This window comes from Peromyscus maniculatus, chromosome 16 (assembly GCF_049852395.1).
Source record: "Peromyscus maniculatus bairdii isolate BWxNUB_F1_BW_parent chromosome 16, HU_Pman_BW_mat_3.1, whole genome shotgun sequence".
In the NCBI taxonomy this organism is placed as follows: Eukaryota; Metazoa; Chordata; class Mammalia; order Rodentia; family Cricetidae; genus Peromyscus; species Peromyscus maniculatus.
In genome coordinates this window covers 15,997,948-16,018,105 of record NC_134867.1, presented here as the reverse complement: position 1 = coordinate 16,018,105, position 20,158 = coordinate 15,997,948, and the positions used below count along the sequence as shown (strand labels likewise).

At 49.3% G+C, this 20,158-nt stretch overlaps 1 protein-coding gene across 11 annotated transcripts in view; it reads left to right on the top strand.

Annotated features, from left to right (window-relative positions):
• Positions 1-20,158, top strand: part of Fyn (FYN proto-oncogene, Src family tyrosine kinase) — a 200,511-nt gene that overhangs the window by 140,135 nt on the left and 40,218 nt on the right. For all 11 annotated transcript variants that reach the window (XM_076552430.1, XM_076552432.1, XM_076552435.1 and 8 more), the window contains 3 exons: positions 7,643-7,900; positions 11,679-11,775; positions 18,879-18,977. In XM_076552430.1, coding sequence (XP_076408545.1) covers positions 7,654-7,900; positions 11,679-11,775; positions 18,879-18,977 — 443 coding nt within the window. In that variant the 5' untranslated portion in view covers positions 7,643-7,653. The remainder of the gene's footprint in view (positions 1-7,642; positions 7,901-11,678; positions 11,776-18,878; positions 18,978-20,158) is intronic.

Genomic DNA, 20,158 nt, shown 5'->3' with positions numbered 1-20,158 from the left:
AAAGGCAAGCCTGTGTTTAAGGCCCCTGGTTGACATTACCAGTTTGGTCCATCGAAATTTCCTATATTAATTCCCAGTCTCCACAGCAGTGCAAGAGCATACTCACTTCAAGGAACCGTCAGTCACTATCAATCTGTGAATTCTGAAAGATGATATCTCACTAAACTGTTTCTCTGATTACCGTGGAAAGTGGTATTTTCCCTAAGTTTCAGAGGTGTGTGGGTGTGGATGTGGGTGGGTGGGTGAGTGTATTTGTGGGTGTGTGTTGCCAATGATTTTTCCGAATTTTTCACCTAATTGGTTTGTCTTATCTATATAAATCCATTTTAAAATATATATCTACAAAATAAACTTGTCCATAAATGTTCATAACAGGATTATTCAAAAGAGGAAGTAGCTAAGATATCCATAATTGCTGAATAGATGAGCACCATGTGATATAGTCATACATTGACATATTTTTAGTGATAAAAAGAATGATACTTTAATACATGTTACATTATGAATGAATCTTGAAAGCATTATGCCTAATGAAAAAGAGAAAGTCACCAAGGTCATGTATTGTGTGATTAAATCCATGCAAAATATCCAAAATGGGCAAATCCATAGAAACCTGAGGTGGCTTAGAGGTTGGCAGGGCAGACAGGGATGGGCAGGTGACTGCATTAGTGCATAGGGCTTTCTTTGGGGATGAAGAAAATGCTCTGGAATTAAATGGCAGTGACGGTTCCTTCATAAATACCCTTATGAACCCACTGTGCCATACTCTAAGGAGGTAGATTTTATGTTTTTTAAAATACATCACAAAAAAAATGTAAAAGTATTAACCAAAGGAACTGTTCCATGGTCTGGAAGAATTGGGGAAGGCGGGGTGGCCTGTTCCCTCCTCAGTTCTTCCATAGAGCCAGAGCTAAAACTCCCTTATTTGTCTCAGCAGTTTCACAGTCCTGTCAGCTCAGAGGTCCAGAGAAAACTGGGCACAAGAAGTGTCTCTCCTCTCTTTGGAGCCCTTCCATGGTCTGGTGCTAAAACTTCATTTGGCCGCTTGGTTTGGGACCCTGTCCAGCATCTGGCCGGTTGACAGCAGTGTTGATGCTCACTCCCCCTCGGGGTCTCATGCTTCGCTCTCCCATTCCACTAAGTGCTTCCAAAGCTCCAGGCCCTGCGAGTGGGGGGCTGTCCAGGAAGAACAGACATTGTAGTTTCTCAGCCTGGGGCTTATCTGAACAAGCAATACTAGAAATGGGAAGCCACAGAAGATCCCAGGTGCCAAAAGTGGGGCTCTTTCCTAAGGTGCCGTGGTGTTTTGTGAATGATTCCTTTCATCCCCTTGCTGTGCAGGGTGGAACAGGATCTGTACTCGTCCCCCTGAAGCCTTTGCATCGATCAGTCATCAATGATCCAGTAGCCCGACCTGTAGTGTTTGTGAAGAAAAGCTTTGATTGAAATGGAGTAGCTGCAGTTTGCTGGCCACTGCCTGTGGCCAGGATCTGCACCGTGCACATTCCCACGGTTGCATGATCTCTACACCAAAGAAACTGCAGTCTTTTGGAATGTGTGTTTGGTGGGAGCTCTCCTTCACGGGATTCTACCATGAGTAGATATTTATTTTGTGTTTGGTTGGGAGGGGGTAGATTATATGAACATTTTAGTTTATGAGGTAATTTGCCTGTGAAGTGAATCATGCCTTAAATGCGACAGGAGAGATCATTTTTGTACCAAGGAAACCAATGCTGCCTCCCTCGTGGTATGTATAAATACCCTTGCCACAACTAGGAAAGATCGGGAAATTGAGGGCTGCTTTAGTGTTGCTGGCTCAAACAGTTATTAAGATGCCAAACCATACCAAGGAAGAGGTGACTCACTCTACATACTGTGGTCCCAGCACCTCCGTAGAATTGACTGTTCACAGTGTGAAGTGTGGATGGGAGACAGAGGCACCATGCCTAACACAGGGACTCTGCTCTCTCTGCTCCGGGAGGTGCTGTCCATGAGGGTCCGTCCTTCTCTGTAACGTTTTTCCTCCATGCCTCCGACCACACCTGTGTGTGGACTTGCCAGGGCTCCATGGTACACGACACAGCTTTGTTACAGAGACCCTGTTTTCACTGCTCGTCCCCACCGAGCTCAGCTGTGGACATATTCTCTGGCCTCTCTCTGTTCTTCCCTTGTGAAGTACAGGAAAATGGCAGCCCATGTTTCGGGAGTTAGGAGAATTTCCATTGCACAGTGCAGCGCCCGGTGTCCAGTGAGTACTTACTTATGTGGGCTGTGACTGCCAGGATGTGGAGCCTTCATCTCTACAGTGCCCTGTCCCGTAAATACGCATTCCCCTCCTGTGAGCCTCAGACAGCATCTGTTTATTAGCTCGCCATTCTGTGGGTCGTGAGCTGGCACGCAGCATGACGGGGTCTCTGTTCAACAAGGCTGAAATCAGGTGTTGGCGGGGCTGTCATCCTGAGACCTTGCTAGGGAGGAGTCCACTTCCTGCCTCAAGCAGGCTCTTGAGCAAGCTCAGTTGCTGTGGCTGTGGGGCTGACATCCCAGGTCCCTGCTTCTCCCGGCCATGGGCACTCCTCGGCCCTGGAGGTCCCCACAGGTCTGGCCCAGTGTTAGAACTGCAGTTGAGAAGATCCTCAGCTTCTCACGCTTCAGCTCTGCGTGTCCAGGAAGAGCCATCGTCTTCCAGGGCTTACTGGATGATGTCAGCGCATCGGGATAATGTCTCTTTTTAAAGTCAGCTCTGCCAAGTCACACAGCCTGTCCCAGGAGTGACTGTCTCATTCACACATCCCAGGGGTTGTACAGGGAGGATTCCTTAGGGGCAGGAATCTTGGGAGACAGCTCAGAATTCTGCCTACCATAGCACAACCTTAGCGAGGCACATACTCTCACTTGTTCCCTCCAGCTGGCAGCAAGCAGATTTTTCCAAGTGGGCAGAGCCCTCAGCTATGCTGAGGCTGGGTGGGCCCAGCACCAAGGCCTGTGTGGCTCGGCCCCCAAAATCTTATGATTGCACAATGCAAAGCCAGCTGGGTCTTTTCTTTGCCTTGGGACCTCCAAGAGCGCTTATGTAACCAGGAGCCACCAAGATGGTCCAATTCCTAGGACCCTTCTGGCTGTACCCAAAAGACAGAACTTCCTGCTGTCACCCATATGATGTCAGGGTCATCATCCTTCCAAGGAGGAATGCCCCATTGCACAGAGTTGAAAGGTGCTCTTGAACCAGGAAATTGGGACGGCAGGTTCTGTAACCCGACACCCACTGCTCCCAGCATGCTGTTCAGTGAATCTCAATCAGGGGAAACTCACAATCAGCTGGCTGGACTTCTCAAGGGGTTGAGAAGGTAGTAGACTACCTTGGGTCAATCCTGTGGGTGTTTGTGATTTTACAAACATCAGAAGCCGTCTGCCATGAGCCTCCTAGCCTAAGGTCACCTCAGGTTTGCTGTTCCCCTGCCCGTGTCCTCATGCCACTGCTGTTCACTAAGAGGGGGGTTTGCTCAGGAAGCTGTCTGCTTCTGCCTTTGCCCCCGGCAGGCAAATGTGTGAAGCTGCAGGTCACCTACAGCTCTGCTCCGAATTCTCTTTGCTTGTGTGTGGTTGGCCCAGTTCCCATCCTGGTCTTATCCTCCACCACGGGATTTGAAGGGATAGCTCAAGGCTGAACCAGGAAGCAAGTCATGTCAGAGTACCCGCTGACCAGGCTTAACCTGCGCTGCCCTCCAAGCTCTCAGGGTGGGGTCGGGGATGGGAGGGGAACGGGATAGGATGAGGAGCTAAGCGTAAGGGCTGTCACTTCCCCACACCTGCCTAAGCTGGCTCCAGAGTAACAGCCTACTCCACTGGAATGACAGCTACTCACTGCCTGTCCCTAGAGTCTGTCACAGAGACGGTGCCAGCATTGCCTGTCTTTGTTACCCAGCTCAGCACCAACCTGAAGTCTTCTTATAGAGCCCGAAACTTGATCGTGGGCATTGCTCTTAGGTTGACAGGTGAGGAAATAGAAACATGGTGTGTGTTTATGTGTCCGCAGACTGGAATCCGTAGGAGAGAATGTGTACTCACCCATGCCCACCTTGGGGCAGATACATTACGCCTATAGCAATCGAGACCCCCAATACTGTAGGTCACTTTCAATCACAGAACTGTGTGAAGGATTGAGGCCACACCATGACCTAGCAGTATAAAGTGATCACGTGTGCTGTGCTCATGGGAGCAGGGTGTGGCCACGCTTCAGTGTTTGTGGCAACTCCTCCCCAGTTGTGTAATGCTGCTGACACATTTGAAAAGATGTGCAAAGATACACATACACTTCAGCAAACTGGGTCTTTCTGTTATATGTATGCTAGAAACAGGGCCTTTCCGCTTTCAAACCAATGGAAAAGCAGGGTCTTCATGGCTAGAATCCGGACATCTGACCATTCACACAGGATTCGGTTAGTCAAAATGCTCCTCTGCCAGCTCTTCTTAGACACGAAACGTGGACTAGAGCCATGGTGGTCCATGACGTGGCGTCTTACTAATCAGAACTCCAGGACCCCAGTGTTTTCCGAGTGGTCCTGACAGTGCTTTGCAGTGACGCACAAATCAAAAGCAAGTGGGATGGTGGGTACAGAGCGTGTTGGTGGACATAAAACCACAGCACAGAACTGAAGAGGGAGACTCTTGTGTGAGCCCAGTCGCCTGGAAGGCTGCCTCCTGGCAGGGAGCCTGAGACACGGAATGCAGTCCATATAGTGTCCTCCCACTCTCCACCAAACGCTTGGACTGCCTGACCCCATTGGGGCATTAGTTCTGTTTGTTCATGCCGCTGTTTCTGTCTTTACTTCTGATTCTTCATACCTTGTCAGTCAGTAAGAGGAAAGAGCAAGCAAGATCTGTGCAGAAGCATCAGTTAACTCCGAATGTCAAATGCACTCAGTATACTCGGTCCATAAAAGATTGTGTTCTCTGAAATTATCTTGATGGTTTTAATTCATTCACATGACATCTGTAGCTTGCTGCTGTGCGCTCAGCTCTGTTCCAGGCACTTGAGACACACACACCTTTGAAGCAGAGGACCAGCAACCAACTCCTGACTTCAAGGGATTCAAGAAGTTATGCCTTTCCCTCTACTGTTAAATAAAACTAATGAAACCAGCCCTGGATTACACCGCAGGACTCGTTTTAGGGACCTTCGAGGTTATCTTTTCTTTGGTGGGATGTGATGTCCTGTTTTCTGCAAGGACTCTAGTGGAGGTTGCTGTGTTGCATTAGAAAGATGGTTTGGAATGAAAGCTCTTGATTTTAGGTTTTCTCCAGGATAATGCCAGTAACATTGGAGCCAGGGAATTGCTTGTTGCCCAAGGCTGTTCTGTGCATTGTAGGATGTTTGGCAGCAACCCTGGCATAACCCCAGATGTACAAGTGCCCGTTTCCCTGAGTGTCAGCAACTGAAGGCATCTCCAGACATTGCCTGCCGTGTCTCTTGGTGGATGGGGTGGTAGATGTGAATGTGACCCTGGGAGTCTAGGCTCACGTCCTCTGCTTAAGCAAGTCAGTGGAACCCCGAAGAAAAACAGCACTTGGAGCAAGTATTTTCTGTCTGGCCCTTGCCGACTCTCAGAGCAGCTTTCTACCATGGAAGAGTTAATATAGAGTGAGCAAGATATTTATCAGTCAGATGGAGCAACAGCAGCAGTGGTGATGAAATGCCCTCGGTAATGCCTTGGAGATAGTTCACATTTCCTGTTGGAAACTTGTTAAAATCACTCACTGACCGTAAGTTAGAGAGCGTCTTGGACACAGTATGCTATAAATTAATCTCGAATGATTTATGAGGAAATAGGCTCCAGATTTGGTGATCTCAACTCAAGTAGTGGGCGGCTGCCTGATAAACATTCCTCTTCTCAAGAACTCTAGTCAGCTTACCAAGTATTTGCTCAAGTGTAGAATGGGAGAGCTTTGGAATGTCTAATGCTCTTCCGAGCTCTGGTCTAGGAGAATTCAGTGCATGGGAACGAACTGCCACTGGGAATCTCCTCACCCCGTGACAGCTCCCACATTGGTATGAATTGTCCTTCGTGGTCTCGGGTTTCTTCCTGCCCTCCCCAGTGAGGATGTGTCATTCATTAGACATGATGTCACGTGTTTCTTATTGACTCTTTGGTCCCCAAAGCTACTTCCGAGTTTTGGCAGGGACACCCGCTGCAGGTTCTGCCTGCCTCCTGTTGACTTACAGTCCAAAGTGGTGACATTTGCTACCTTCCCTTATATTTCTGAGTTATCCTCACTTCTCACATACATACTAGGATGTTAGAAAATTCAGGACAGGGGCTGGGTGTGTGGTGGTGGCACATGCCTTTAAGACCAGCACTCAGGAGGTAGATCTCGGTGAGTTCCAGGCCAGCCTGGTGTACACAGTGAATTCCAAGACAGACAGAGCTACATAGTGAGACCCTGCCTCAAGAAAAAAAAAAGGAAGGAAAGAAAAAACAGGACACTCTGCTGATGAATGTCACTGGGAGGAGGTTGGTTTCATACAGAGAGAACACAAAGCACAGGGTTTTCACTCACTCACTTGTTACAGCAGCTACTGTGTTCTGGGCGTTGGTAATGTATCTGTGAGAAAATGGACTTCAGTCCACAGGGCAGTGGGACAAGTGGACAGGCCATCTTCTAATGTGGCACAATGGGTCCCAAGCTGAGGGACAGTGTAGAAGCCAGTGGACCATTAAGAAAGGTTCTGCAGCTTGTGGAAAGGGGGGTCTGAAAAGGTGTCTCAAAAGAAGGGCTGACTCACCTGGACAGGTCCAGGAGGAAGGGCAGGTGTGATCACGGCCACATCCCCAAGCAGGAAGGTAAGAGCTGAAGCAGGAAGACTGAGGTAAAGTGCAGGAGCCATGAGGATGCTCTCAGGATCCCACAGGAGCACCAGGGTCTGTGGAGGTCTACCCAGATGAGGAGGAGCCCTGGGGAGGCAGGTGTGAGGAGGGTGGAGAGACAGCCGCTCAGTTTTTTCATCCACCACTACCTGCGGAACATAGCAATGCTCTTCTTAAATGATTTTAAGAACGTCAAACACTTCATAGAAATTTGAAATGCTAATGAGCAGCTTTAAATGCTTGTTTCCAGAGGCTATCATGACAGCCTCTTTAGTTCTGCCCAGTTTTCTTTTCACTGGTAACTACTTCTTAGTTTTCATACTGATCGTCACTTGTGACTAAAGAGTAAGTCCCACGAGTGGGGTCGTCTGGTAAATAGGCTGTGTCTGGCACCTCCTCAGATTGATAGCCTCTGCTGTATTGAAAGGTGTTGCTTTGGTGTTGGGAAACGCACTTTGTTGCCCACACATTATTTTTGAGGTGACTGTAGAGCAGCATAAGGAGCTGGTGGGCCGCCTGTAGGCAGGCCTGTGGTGATGTGGCGTTCCCGGGGGCACAGGCCTCGTTTGAGGGAAATCACACCTGGTGAGCATTGGTGCCTGTGATCGTGCCGTCATCCAGAGCACTTGAGGAACAGGGTGTCAGGTTGAGAGGACCGAGGTGCCTCCTGACACTGGCCCCTGGCCACTGCCTGTTAGCCTGATAAATGTCCCCTCTCCCTGGTCAAGCAGCCAGGAAGCATGCACCTTCACGCGCCTCTTTTCTCTTCCCGTCAGGAATTTGGATAATGGGCTGTGTGCAATGTAAGGATAAAGAAGCAGCGAAACTGACGGAGGAGAGGGATGGCAGCCTGAACCAGAGCTCCGGGTACCGCTATGGCACAGACCCCACCCCTCAGCACTATCCCAGCTTCGGCGTGACCTCCATCCCAAACTACAACAACTTCCACGCAGCTGGGGGCCAGGGACTCACGGTCTTTGGGGGTGTGAACTCTTCCTCTCACACTGGGACCCTCCGTACGAGAGGAGGGACAGGTAAGCCGCTGACAGTCGGGAGAGCTGAGGGGACGGCTGCCCAGGGGACGGCTGCCCAGGGGACGGCTGAGCTCCTTGTAAGCTCTTGTTGATCGGGGAGGAGGGTGGAGGTGTTCCACAGCCAGTGTGTGGCAGTCGGAGGAGTTGGTTCTCTGCTCTCACCACGGGTTCTAGGGATCAAACTTGGATTGTCGGGCTCCGGCAGCACATTCCTTCACCCACTGAGCCACCTGGCCGGCCCTTTGGCTCTGCTTGTAACTATTTCGGTGGCCCCCTACCTGTGCTCCGTATGACCCACTTTGACTAAAGCTCTAACAGAGAACTTTCAGTCACCTTTATCCATCACCTACCATTCAAAACAGAAGGCCCGAGCTGAATACTCAAGATCAAAATGCCTGGCTTTGGGGGCACAAGAGGCCTCTTGTTACTGCTCTGAGAATTCTGCACGGGTTAGCGCACTGCAGTGTCCTCCTGGGCCCTGTAAGCCAAGCGTTCCCACCCATGGCCGCCCTGAATATATACCTAGCATGGCTACTCTAAAGCATGGCGACCTGAGCCCTGTCCTGGGTCTTCTGCACCTGAGGCCTCAGGCTTGGCTCTGGGTGACCTCGAGCTCTCCAGTATTGATGCACCCCTTCCTCACTCCCGGGGTACCTTCTGTCCCTCTTCTTCCTACTCTTCAGCCTGCCAGCCACTTGCTGGCCAGTGTGGTTATTGGCAGCGTGTTTTTACCATTTATCTCAAGTTCTCAGTATTTCAGCCTGATAAGCCCTCCAGTTTTCCATACGTCTCTGTATTTTCCTCTGTCATATTCGGTGTATGTATGTTGTGTTGTTTTGTCTGTGACTTTGGAGACAGGCTACCACTTTGTAGCTCAGGCTGTCCTCAGACTATTAACAACCCCCCTGCCTTGGTGAGTGTTGGGATTACAGCTATGAAACGTCACACCCAGCTATGTGTTTTAAAGTTGAGCTTTGTGTGCTAAGACCATTTTTATAGTCTCTCTCTCTCCCCACTTCCTCCCCCAAGTTCCCTTTGCTTTATGCCACAAGGCTAGGTTTCACTGCCCTGTCGGTTTGCTGACGTAGCTTTATAACAAATCTGGCGTACATTCTCACATGCTTTCTTCGCTTCTTGTAAGTTGTCTTATGCATCTTTCGTCTTCCAAATCCCCTCCCATTCCATGAACCATGGTAACCAGATATTTGCCATTATTTGTTCCAAAACTGTTCATTACAAAAGTTTAAAAGAATGAAGCATCTCCCAGTTCTTCTGGGGACAGATGCCTCCTGTCGTCTATGACAAGTCATGGTGACTTTTTTAACCTGGAGAGCTGATGCTCCTGACACCGTTAGGCTCTTTCTCTGCGTGCAGCACATGGCAGTGGACTTCAGAGAGGGCACGGTCTCTTCCCGCAGTGCTGTGCCAGTCTCTGCCCCACAGAACAAACATCTGTGCCCATCCCTGACACTGCCGTACCCTTAGATCCAGCTGTATATGCGACCCTCACAAAAACTCCTGTTCTCCTCCAGGGGCCTGAGAAGGAAGCAGACAGGCAGTTTAGGGCCCTCTGTCCTTAGAAGATACAAAAGAAAAGGGAAAACCGAAAGTATACTATGTACACACACACACACACACACACACACACAGAGAGAGAGAGAGAGAGAGAGAGAGAGAGAGAGAGAGAGAGAGAGAGAGAGAGAGAGATGCACATACACACACAGCTCTGCTGTGAGAGTATTGAGTGGTTTGTAGCCATAACTCTTAATTCAACAAACATAATCATCATCCCTGTTCATTCTGAAGTCTGTGCATGTCTCATTCACTAAGCTCACCAGCATGGGCGCCTTGTCAAACCTGTGGGTATATACCACAGTCAGGGATAATCTTAGTGGAAGAGGCCATCTGACTCCTTATAAAATTTGAAGTTTCAGATGCCATGCTCGAGCTGGCGAGCTGGCTTAGGGGTTAAGAACCCTTCCTGCTCTTACAGAGGGCCCAGGTTCTGTTCTAGCACTTCCCATCAATCAGCTCACAACCACTTATAACTCCAGTTCAAAGGGATCCAGGTCCTCTTCTGGCCTCTGACACACATATGGTGCACATGCGTATACACAGGCAAAAGTGTATACATAAAACAATAAATTTTGAAAAAGCAGAACCCTGGGATGTTGGCAGATGTCCTTTCCTTGGGTGGTTTGGTTGTGTGTCCCACTTTCTGGCAGATCATCTTCCGTCCCCAGAGGCCACGAGCAGTGTCCACTTTCTCTCCAGCATCCTTTGCTTCCTCCTCCGCCTCAGTGATCGAGTAAGAGGGTTGGAAGGTCTGACTTGGTGTGGCTGCCTTCCACACAGAGATGGCTTGGCTCTGTTTTTACATTATAAAAGGAGGGGCATCTGTCACTGACATGTGAGCTAAGAGTAGGCATGACCATAGAGGCGCCTGCCAGACTCCCCCACCCTGTCAGAGAAACCTCCGTGGTCAGGACACGTGCCTGAGACAGTGAAAAGATGGCTTTCCCCCAGCCTTCTGCTCGAAACAACAGCCTCCTCAGCAGGGGGGCACTCTGAAACCATCAGGGCGGGCACTTTGAGGTGTGTGCAAATCAAACTGAGAAGCCGGATTCAGAGAAATTAAACACTTTCTTCAGCTATCACTTCCTGTGTGACCGCCACTGAACGTCACAGCTCGAACAGGATGTGTTTGTGATCTTACATTTAGTACCTGTGTTTCTGTGGGTCTGCATCTGGGAGTGACAGCCTGGTCCTCCACCTCAGCATACATAGTCTGTGGTCAGGGTGTGTGGACTACACAGTTTGACTAGAATGAACTGCTCCTAGCTCATGTGCTCTGGGCAGGGTCCAGTTCCTGGCTGGGGCTTAGCCAGTTTATTGTCACGAGCGCCTTGCCAGCATGGCGCCCTTCCCAACCAGAGTCTGCAAGGTAGTGTGGCGAAGAGAAGTCTGTCTTCTGAAAAGGTGTGTCACACTGGGGATAGCCTGTCACTTCCATATCCTGTATTAATTTGAATCAAGTCATTGTGTCCATAAGGCAGGGAGGCTGCACACGGGATGAGATCCAAGGCAGGAGTCAGGAGCACTGTCCTAGAATTCTGCCCACCAGGTGGAGCAAGCCCGGGACCGAGTGGGACCCTGGGCGTGCGTTTGTCTGGGTGTGTTTTGCTCTTGGTGGTAAACTCCTAGAATGAGGGAAAGGTTCCGGGGGTCAGCAGGTAAGAGGACTGGGGTGGGTCTGAGGAGTGAGGAGACCGTGAGGACAGGTGAATTCAAGGCCGGAGAACAAGGGGCAGGAAGCGTGGGCAGCCATTGCCACAGCTGCAGGCACCAAGGGCAGTGCGTCTTCCGCTTGGGGTGACCATTACAGAGGTGTCTCTAAGTCTCCCCAGGCCACAGGGCAGGTTTCCTGTTCATTCACTGCTATGTGTGCTGGAGTTGAATGATAAAATACTCAGGCTTCCAGGGACAGTGGGTGGGGGACCATGGGTATGTGCTGCAGACCCATGTCAGTCAGAACCCCACCTCTTCCCCAGTACCCACCCAAAGTTGCACAGTGAGGTATCCCTCAATTCCAGGTTTTTGTCATAATGTCCCCTCTACAAAAACCATGGTATAACTAGTCACGGTGTCCCATATTAATTACAATACCTCGTGTTTATTAATGCCGAGTAACCGTAGATTTTTAAGGATGAGACTTTAGCAGAGATGTAATTGTTAGTATTAATACCCCGAGTAACGATGTCCTTCCTCGACTTGGCAGGAGTGACCCTGTTTGTGGCTCTTTATGACTATGAAGCACGGACGGAAGACGACCTGAGTTTTCACAAAGGAGAAAAGTTTCAAATACTGAACAGCTCGTAAGTTTGGGATCGGGGAGGTGGAGCACGCTGCCTTTTGGTTTGGGGAAGGTTCTTGTGGCAAACACATTTCCTATCTGGAGATAAGGAAAGAATGTTTACCGGGTTCACTAGCTCATAGCGATACAGCCTGAGTGAATTGGTTAAAAAGAAAAAAAAGTGCAGTATTCCGTGGCACTGTATGCTCAAGGACTTTTTACAGCAGAGAACATAGTCTGTTTTAGAATCTATTTCCTAATTGTGTGTGTGTGTGTGTGTGTGTGTGTGTGTGTGTGTGTGTGCGTGTGTGTGCGTGTGTGTGCGTGCCTGCGCGCACATACATACATACATACATGGATCTATGAGAAAGAGCTGCTGTTGTATGAGGGGGTGTGCAAGTGTGTACATCAAGGTCAGAGGAAGCCATCAGGTGGCCTCTGTCACTTTGAGGCAGGTCTGTCCTCGAACCTGGATCTCCTGGTCTTCAGTGTGGCTAGCAGCCAGCAAGCCCAGGAACCCTCTTGTCTCCACCCCACCCCACAGCACTAGGTCACAGGCTTGTGGCAGGGATGCTGGGATGCATGCACTCCTAGCCACCAAGCATCTCTCCAGCCCCAGGGCCCTGTGTTTGCATTTTAGAAAAAGCCTGAAAAGAGCCAGCCAACCCCCAACACACTCACTCACACACACACACACACACACACACACACACACACACACTCTCTCTCTCTCTCTCTCTCTCTCTCTCATGACTGGCACATGGCTTGCCTGCCCAAATCCCATGCTCTCTACCATGAGATTATCTCCACATCTCAGCTGTGGGCACAGGCAGAGGCCTCACACTTCGGGCCAGCAACAGGGTCCTCTACTTTTCCCAGCCGTGAAGCCTGTGGAGGTGGTTCCCTGAGTGTCCGTGCACTGTAAGGAGAGAGCAGAAGCATTTCACCCCCAGGAGAATGGCTGCAGAGTGTGTGTTATAAATGTGACCACTAGGAAGGACTGTAAACAGAGAGCAGGCGAACTTAGGGCAAAGGTGACGTCCTTTTCTAGCCCCACCTTGTTACCTGCAGAGGAAGAGCCGCTGTGGATCAACCTTAGATTCTAAAACATCACCTCTCTTAGATGTAGGCAGTGTGTGTGGATGAGGGAACTGCAGGAAACCCAGGCTCCCGAAAATGGCAGTGCCATGCCTCAGCCCCTCAAGGTCTTGATAGGCGCTCCCCAGTCATTGGGAAAGATGGCCACTGGGGCCGGGCACATCGGGGAGCTTGCTCATGCCACCAAGTCCGGTTGCTTCTCCTCCAGCTGGATTTCCAGGAAGTTGAAGGCTTTGAAACTTGGCTCTTCAGCGTCCTCTAAAAAGATGAACATAGGGAGGGAGGTAAGAGGTAACACCCCAGGAAAGAGGAGGGATGTGGCAACAGAGGACTCCCTGTCACCTGCAGACTGTCTCCTTCCTGGGGGCACCTCTGGCTCTCAGCCCGTACACTGAGAACATACCAACTTTACCAGTAAGCCCCAATACCTCCAGAGACACTGCCTACATAACACCAGGGACATTTGAATTAGGAGCACTGTCATCCCCAACAGAGGTGTACCTGTGTGCTGTTCTTTAATTTACTGAAATACATGCAGAAATGTGCATAGACTTCTGCCTGGTGATGCTTGTATAACAATGTAACTACTAACTTACCACCTTGCAAACTCACACGGAAGGAAAAGTGTAAAAATTGATACATTTATGCTATATGTATCTTACCACAGTTTTTCACAAACATCAAGTTTACTGTATTCTCAGAAACTAAGCATGTCTGTGCAACCAGCACCCAGGTTGAGAGCCTTGCCTCCCCCACCCCTGCCCCCTGCAGACACAGGAATGTCCTAGTCAACAGCTGCCGGTTATTGAAGGCTCCCGGGTGCTGACCATGTGCTGCTGCAATTGCTGTCATTGATTCTTCGCAGCAGCTGTCCAGGATGTGTCGCAGTCGTTAGGTGACATCTGAGAGCGGGAGGGCACAGGTTAGGGAGCCCAGGGCACAGTCCTGGCAGGTGGCAAAGCCCGGGGGAAATGAAGGTTCAGAATTCCGAGTGCAGTGTCTGATGGGACCTCGGAAAAGCCCGGCTGCTGCCGTCCACCGTAGCTGAAGTATCTGTCGGTAAAAGAGTTAGAATGTTGGCTGGAGAGTCAGAGAGGGAATTTGGCTTGGCTCTCTTCCCATTTGTGATCGCTCATCGTTAGTTTGATTCCCAGATGAACGCTTCTTGTCAGTCTGTTGACGGGGTTTGTATCCACCTCCCCAGTTGTACAGTATTCTTCAAATGGCAAGATCAACCAGAAATTTGAAACTCTGTAAGCCTCGGAAGTAAGTAATAGAAGGGGTAGAGAGAAGCATGTGCGGCTGTGGCCCTCTGAGCACACTCGTGGTGACGGCGTCTCTATTCGGGTTGCAGGGCAGGAACATGCTGGTCACAGCCAAGTCAAACCCCTGGCGTCTTCCTCTGTTACAGAAAGGACCTACAATATCAACAAAGTGAATTCTAGAGAAATAGCTAAGGGGAGGACGCGGTCTGTCCCACTCTGTATTTTTATTTCAAGACATAGTTTTTAATGTTTACAGAGTCCTGTGGCCCTCCGGCCCTGTTCTCCCAGAAGAGAACATTGCAAAGGGGCTTTTCCTTTAAGAGAGGAATTCTTCAAGCTCCATGCCATTTAAGTGCCCCTTTCACGGTTATGGAAAAGAAAAGTAAGGTTTGTACCGTACAATGGTATCTGGAGTCAGGGGTAATAACAGGGAAGGGAAACCAGGGAGGAAAAACAAAACACCACAGAGCAGATGGCATGGGGGCCTCCCTCCCTCCCTCGCCGCCCAGCCCTGGCTCTCAGCGCTGACAGGAGAGGGTGGAGCTCTGTTCTCCTGGGAACAGCTGCCACCCCTCTTGTATGTCCCCCTGACCCGCCCCATCAAGAGGCCCTCATCCACCATCGCATGTACAGGGAGGGCAGTGCCCAGAAGGGCCGCGCCAGTGCCGACAGGTTGGAGGGTAGTTCTCAGTGTTCTGTCTCAGGACTTCGCAGGCCGGAGCTCATCCTGCACTGTATTTAAGTTCACCTGTTTAATTCCCTGTTTTCACACTTCGTAACTAGTGATTTAACATCTCGAAACAGTAAGTCCTTAAAATGCAATCAACATTTTACACAGATGAAATAAATCACTGCCCAGAACCCACTGAAAGTTCTTTTCTGTCACGATCAGACAAAAAAAAAAAAAAAAAAATTGATTATCCAGATGTGATCAAAGTTGTTACAGAGAGGCTCTCTTCAAGTGAGAAGGACAGTTGGCTAAACACAGGGAGACTCCAGCACTCCGTGGCTGGCTGCTCTTGGCAAAACCACTTCCTGCCTCCATCTAGGCTCCCAGCACCTGGAGCCACAGTCCTGTGAGGGACTTTAAGGACTAGAGACAGGAATGGAGGAACAGAGGCTATTATAAAAACAAACAAAAAACAAGAAAAAAACCTTAGAAGTCATTCTCAACCACTGTCAGGGGTTAAATTGTGAGTTTGATTCAAAACAATAAGACAGTGTGAATTAATACAAAAGCTGCTGTTAAGAACAGTTTAGAGAAGTACAGCTTTATAGGCTGGGGAGATAGCTTAGCAGGTAAGGCCCGGAACCTAGTCCAGCCACCAGCAGGTGAGCCCAGAACCTAGTCCAGCCGCCAGTGCCCACACAGAAAGCTGAGTGCTGGGGAAGCAGACAGGCAAGGAGGATCGCTGGCCACTGTCCAGCTGAATCAGCTAGCTTCAGGGTCAGTGAGAGGCGGAGAGCAATTGAGGAATACAACAGCATCAACCTCTGGCCTCTGTAGACACACACACGCTCTCGTGTGCAGATTTACTAATAATGAGTAACTACAGCAGATCAAGTCAAGAGTGAAAGGGGGGGCATATTAGAGATCCCACTCCAAATCAGCACCATGTGCAGAAGGTATTTGTAGGTGAATTGGTGCTACAGTGTATGAAACAGAGATTTATTTATTTGCCTAATAACCTCTGGTGGATGTTTTGAGTCTTATCACTCCTCAAGGCCCAGTGAGAGTAAAATGGGAGGGAACTGCCTCAAGATGTGACATTTGCCGGGCGGTGGTGGCACACGCCTTTAATCCCAGCACTCGGGAGGCAGAGGCAGGCAGATCTCTATGAGTTCGAGGCCAGCCTGGGCTACAGAGTGAGATCCAGGAAAGGTGCAAAGCTGCACAGAGAAATCCTGTCTCGGGGGAAAAAAAAAAAAAAAAGATGTGACATTTACCTCGTAATGCATTGAGTCTTTGTCCCTGTGTGTTGCTTGGAGGATAGAGAAGAAAAAGAAAATGACCCTGGCTGGCCCAAAAACAGAAGTCCCGGGGACGGTATCTTTCTTGTGCCTAAGTACAAGCTCCGTGGTATTGACTGTTGGATTCTATTGTGTGATGAACTGTTTAGGTGCCTACACCAAACAGTAAGTAATACTGACTTAAACTGGAACTTGCTTCATTAATGCCGAATCACCTGAATAAAACTGGGCTTGTCCCAACTTGCAGCAAGGTGTATTGGCTTCCTGACCCCATTGATGCTGACATCACCCAAAACTGATGCTAGCCTTTCTGTTCCTTAACTTAACTCAATTATATCTAAGTTGATAACGGTTTTTGTGCGTTAGAAAGTAAGCTGTGTTACAAGCACTTGATTTTTCTTCGCCATTTTGGAGCATTTCCCAGGTTGGGGGCACTGGTTGCAGTGAGGCGCCAGTGGGTGATTTTTTTAATGATGAAATGTCTCCATCTAGTGGAAGTTCAGAGCAGTAATGATTGTCACTATTCAAATGGAGGTGGTGTTTCCAAATAATGTTTAGCATAACTTCCACATACACATTTAGATGCTAGACTTACAACTATGTATATTCCTGTGGGGCTAGAAATGGGAACAATGCCAACTTAAAATGTTACCCTTTTTTCCTCCTGTGGTGCTGGGGTTCAGAACCAGGACACACTAGGCAAGCAGTCTGCCACAGAGCACCCCTCTACCAAGTCATGAGTTGAACTACAAGGAAGAGGGACACAAGTACAGGTTGTAGCTGGGATAGACTTCCATGTGCTTGGAAAATGACATGGCTCTTATATTCTTCGGGTATTTTTATCTGTGTAAAATCTTTGATATATATAAAAATATTTCAAAGAATGTGGATATAATTGAGCTGTAATTAAAGGGCTTTCTGGGTAGAATTACAATATCCCTCTCGTGGTCGATCTGTTTGTTTAACAGGGTTAAATAAGACACTGAGGAATAGTGTGTTCAAGACTGGCTCTCACTATGATGTAGCCTGGCTGGCCGGAACTCATTGTGTAGACGAGGCTGGATTCGAACTCACGGAGATCAGCCTTCCTCTGCTTTCCAGGTGCTGGGACTAAATGTGTGCTCCACCACACCTAGCCAAGGAACAAGTGTTTTTAAATCTTTAGAACTAGAGAAATGGCTCGGGAGTTAAGAGCATGTGCTGTTCTTCCGGAAAACCCAGTTTTGGTATCCAGCACCCACATCAGCTCACAACCATCTGTAGCTCCAGGAGTCAGAGACCTCTGGCCTCCAAGGGCACCTCCACTCACATACACATCGAGCTGCACACAGACACACTCATGCCTGCACATAGTATTTTAGAAACATAAATCTCTGAAACAAACACATACCTTTCTAGCACTTTGGTTTCTTGTGAATGAGTCTGTCATCCCACAGCACCCACTTGGACTAGTCACCATTTTTTTCTGTGACTTTCTAAAACCCCACCTGACTCACTGCCCCTTGGTTTCCCCACTCAGAAGTGTCATGTAGGGAACCTGAAAAGACTCCAGCTGAACAGGAGGCAGGTTGGAGAGAATGCTCCCCTAGTCCCATGCTGGATTTCCTCCTTGGCTGAGAGCATCCACAGAGCCCAGCCAAAGGGCGATTTTTCTTTTTTTTTTTTTAACTGAAGGCCTGGGGTTTCTCTTGCTCCTTCCAAGGACTAAAGGAAGGCAAGGAGGTGATGCACCTGTAATAGTCGCAGACTGAGGGGCCTGAGTGCAGGAGGGCAACTCTGCCCTCCCACCGCTCCTGACCTCATTGGTGGAGAGTCGCAGCTAACCTCCACACATCCGACCTTCCGCCCACCCACTGCTAGTGGGAGGAAGCTCACACTCCATCCTTGCTCTTTGTTGTACAAAACCCTGCATGAACCCAAACATGTGAACGCCTGCTTTGTGCACAGTGACTTTAAACTGAGTGTTGAAAGTGCCCCCCACCCACCCTCCCGCACTCATCCCCACCCCCCACCCCCCCGCAACCCCGCCTCACACTCTCTGAGCACTTTGCTGCCATGCCTCGGAGTTCACCGCCCTCTGAGTTTTCCGCTCCTGCCGTCCAGCCGTGCGCTGGCCCACCCTTTGTCAGGCAGGCTAAAGTTCCGAGTGTTGATAGAATAACCCCCAATTGAAAGTGTCTGAGGAAAGCTTGTCTCACGGTGTTCTTGATCATTCTACCTGCAGAAAACCTGTCTTCCCACTTTCCTAAGAGCAAGCAAGATGGGTCCACTAAGCATTCATCCATCACTCACTGCACCTCCTAACAGGCTTCCCTCCCCGAAACAGTCTGCAGTTTCCTAAAGTAAGCTGAGGCTGCAGCGTGTACTCCCACACACACCTCATCCAAGTTCACCTGCTACCCAGAAAATCACTTTTCCTGAAAGTGCATGCTCCCTGGAGCCCTACATGAGAAAGTGTTTATTTTAGGATCTCTGGCCTTGAGGATGACCTTGAACTTCTAGTCTTGCTTCTGCCGTCTGCTGGCTTTGAACCTAGAGCCTTGTGACCCTAGAGAGCATTACCGGTTCAGCTGCATAATTTCCCCAGAAGGCAAGAGGCAGCCCTGGCTTCAGTTCAGGGTGGTCTGGGTTGTAAGCCATGTGGCCTCCTTAGGGCCGGTGTTAGTCTGCAGAAGGGGGGCAGGACTGCAGAACTGCACGGCCGAGGGCTGATGGCTGCATCGAATCTGACTGCAGAGCGCCGCCGCCGCATGGATGATGCAGTCACGTCTCTCCTCTTCTTCCTTTGCAGGGAAGGAGACTGGTGGGAAGCCCGCTCCTTGACAACGGGAGAAACTGGTTACATTCCGAGCAATTATGTGGCTCCAGTCGACTCGATCCAGGCAGAAGAGTATGTTGTTGTTGTTGTTGTTGTTGTTTTCTCTAACTCCTGCTTTGAAAAGTTGATTGTCACAACAAAATGCCACTGACGTGGCACAGGAGAGAGAAGAAATTCACCAGTGATCAAGGGTTGTCCCTCTGATTTCTGTCAGGTCTCTGCAGTACACTGTGTTAGCTTCATCTCTTCCTTTAAGCCTGTCCATTTTCCTATTTAGAAGCCCATATGAGTACCCTAAATGAAAACCCTCTAACTTGCTCTAGATTAAAAACTAACGTGGTGAGATGCCAACCGCAGCTTGTATTATTGAGAGCCTCTGGTGCACCTGCAGTCTGCTCCCCGGGCACCGAGGAGGCAAATAATTACTAAAGAGTGAGCTAGGAGGCTTCTCCCTGGTAATCAGAAATATTGAGAGTCCTGACGAGACATACCTTCTGGCTCCGGGTAAAAGGATTTCACATACGGCAAGTCCCATAGCTTGGAAAACATTGCAGCTGTGGGTTTCAGGTGATGTCTGCCTCTGAGGTCTCGGTTTTCTCGTGGCTGACGGACACTGACTAGCAGTCACTCGGCCTCACTCTCCCACTGGAGGCCGTTTAGGAAAAGTGCCGAGAGACTCCAGGCTTCTCAAAGGCTCAGTGACGGATCGCTGTTCCTTTCCTCTCAGAGACATTTGTAAGACGCCAGCAAGAGGAGATGGACAGTGATGTCCCGAAGTCAGGAACTTGGCCTCCGCCCCGGCCCTGGCACCTGGCCCACTAGAAAGGGAGAGGAAGTCAGGTGCACACAGCCTGCAGCTCTCATGTTAAATTCTGCTGTGGATTTGTTGAGGCACAGCAAGGAGGATTAGACTGGTCACCCTCGCCAAATCCCCGGTCTGATCGGTGTCTCCTCTAATTCCTTTGTATCGACTGTACTAAGGAGATCGGTTTCCGCTTTCCAGCACCCAGTGGCTTTGAGCTGTTTTTTCTCTCCCTCCCCTCCTTATTAATATGTTTCATTATCAGTAAATACATGTGTTTGTACTGAATTTTTATTGTAGGACAGATTTGTAAATATCTGCAATGCCTTTTCAGAATTTAAAACTCACTATGGAATAACATTACTTTGATTTAACTGGAAACCCCATTGGCTACGTATTTAAGTCATATTTATAATAATAAGGATTTTTTATATTTTAGGTTTTTGTAGAT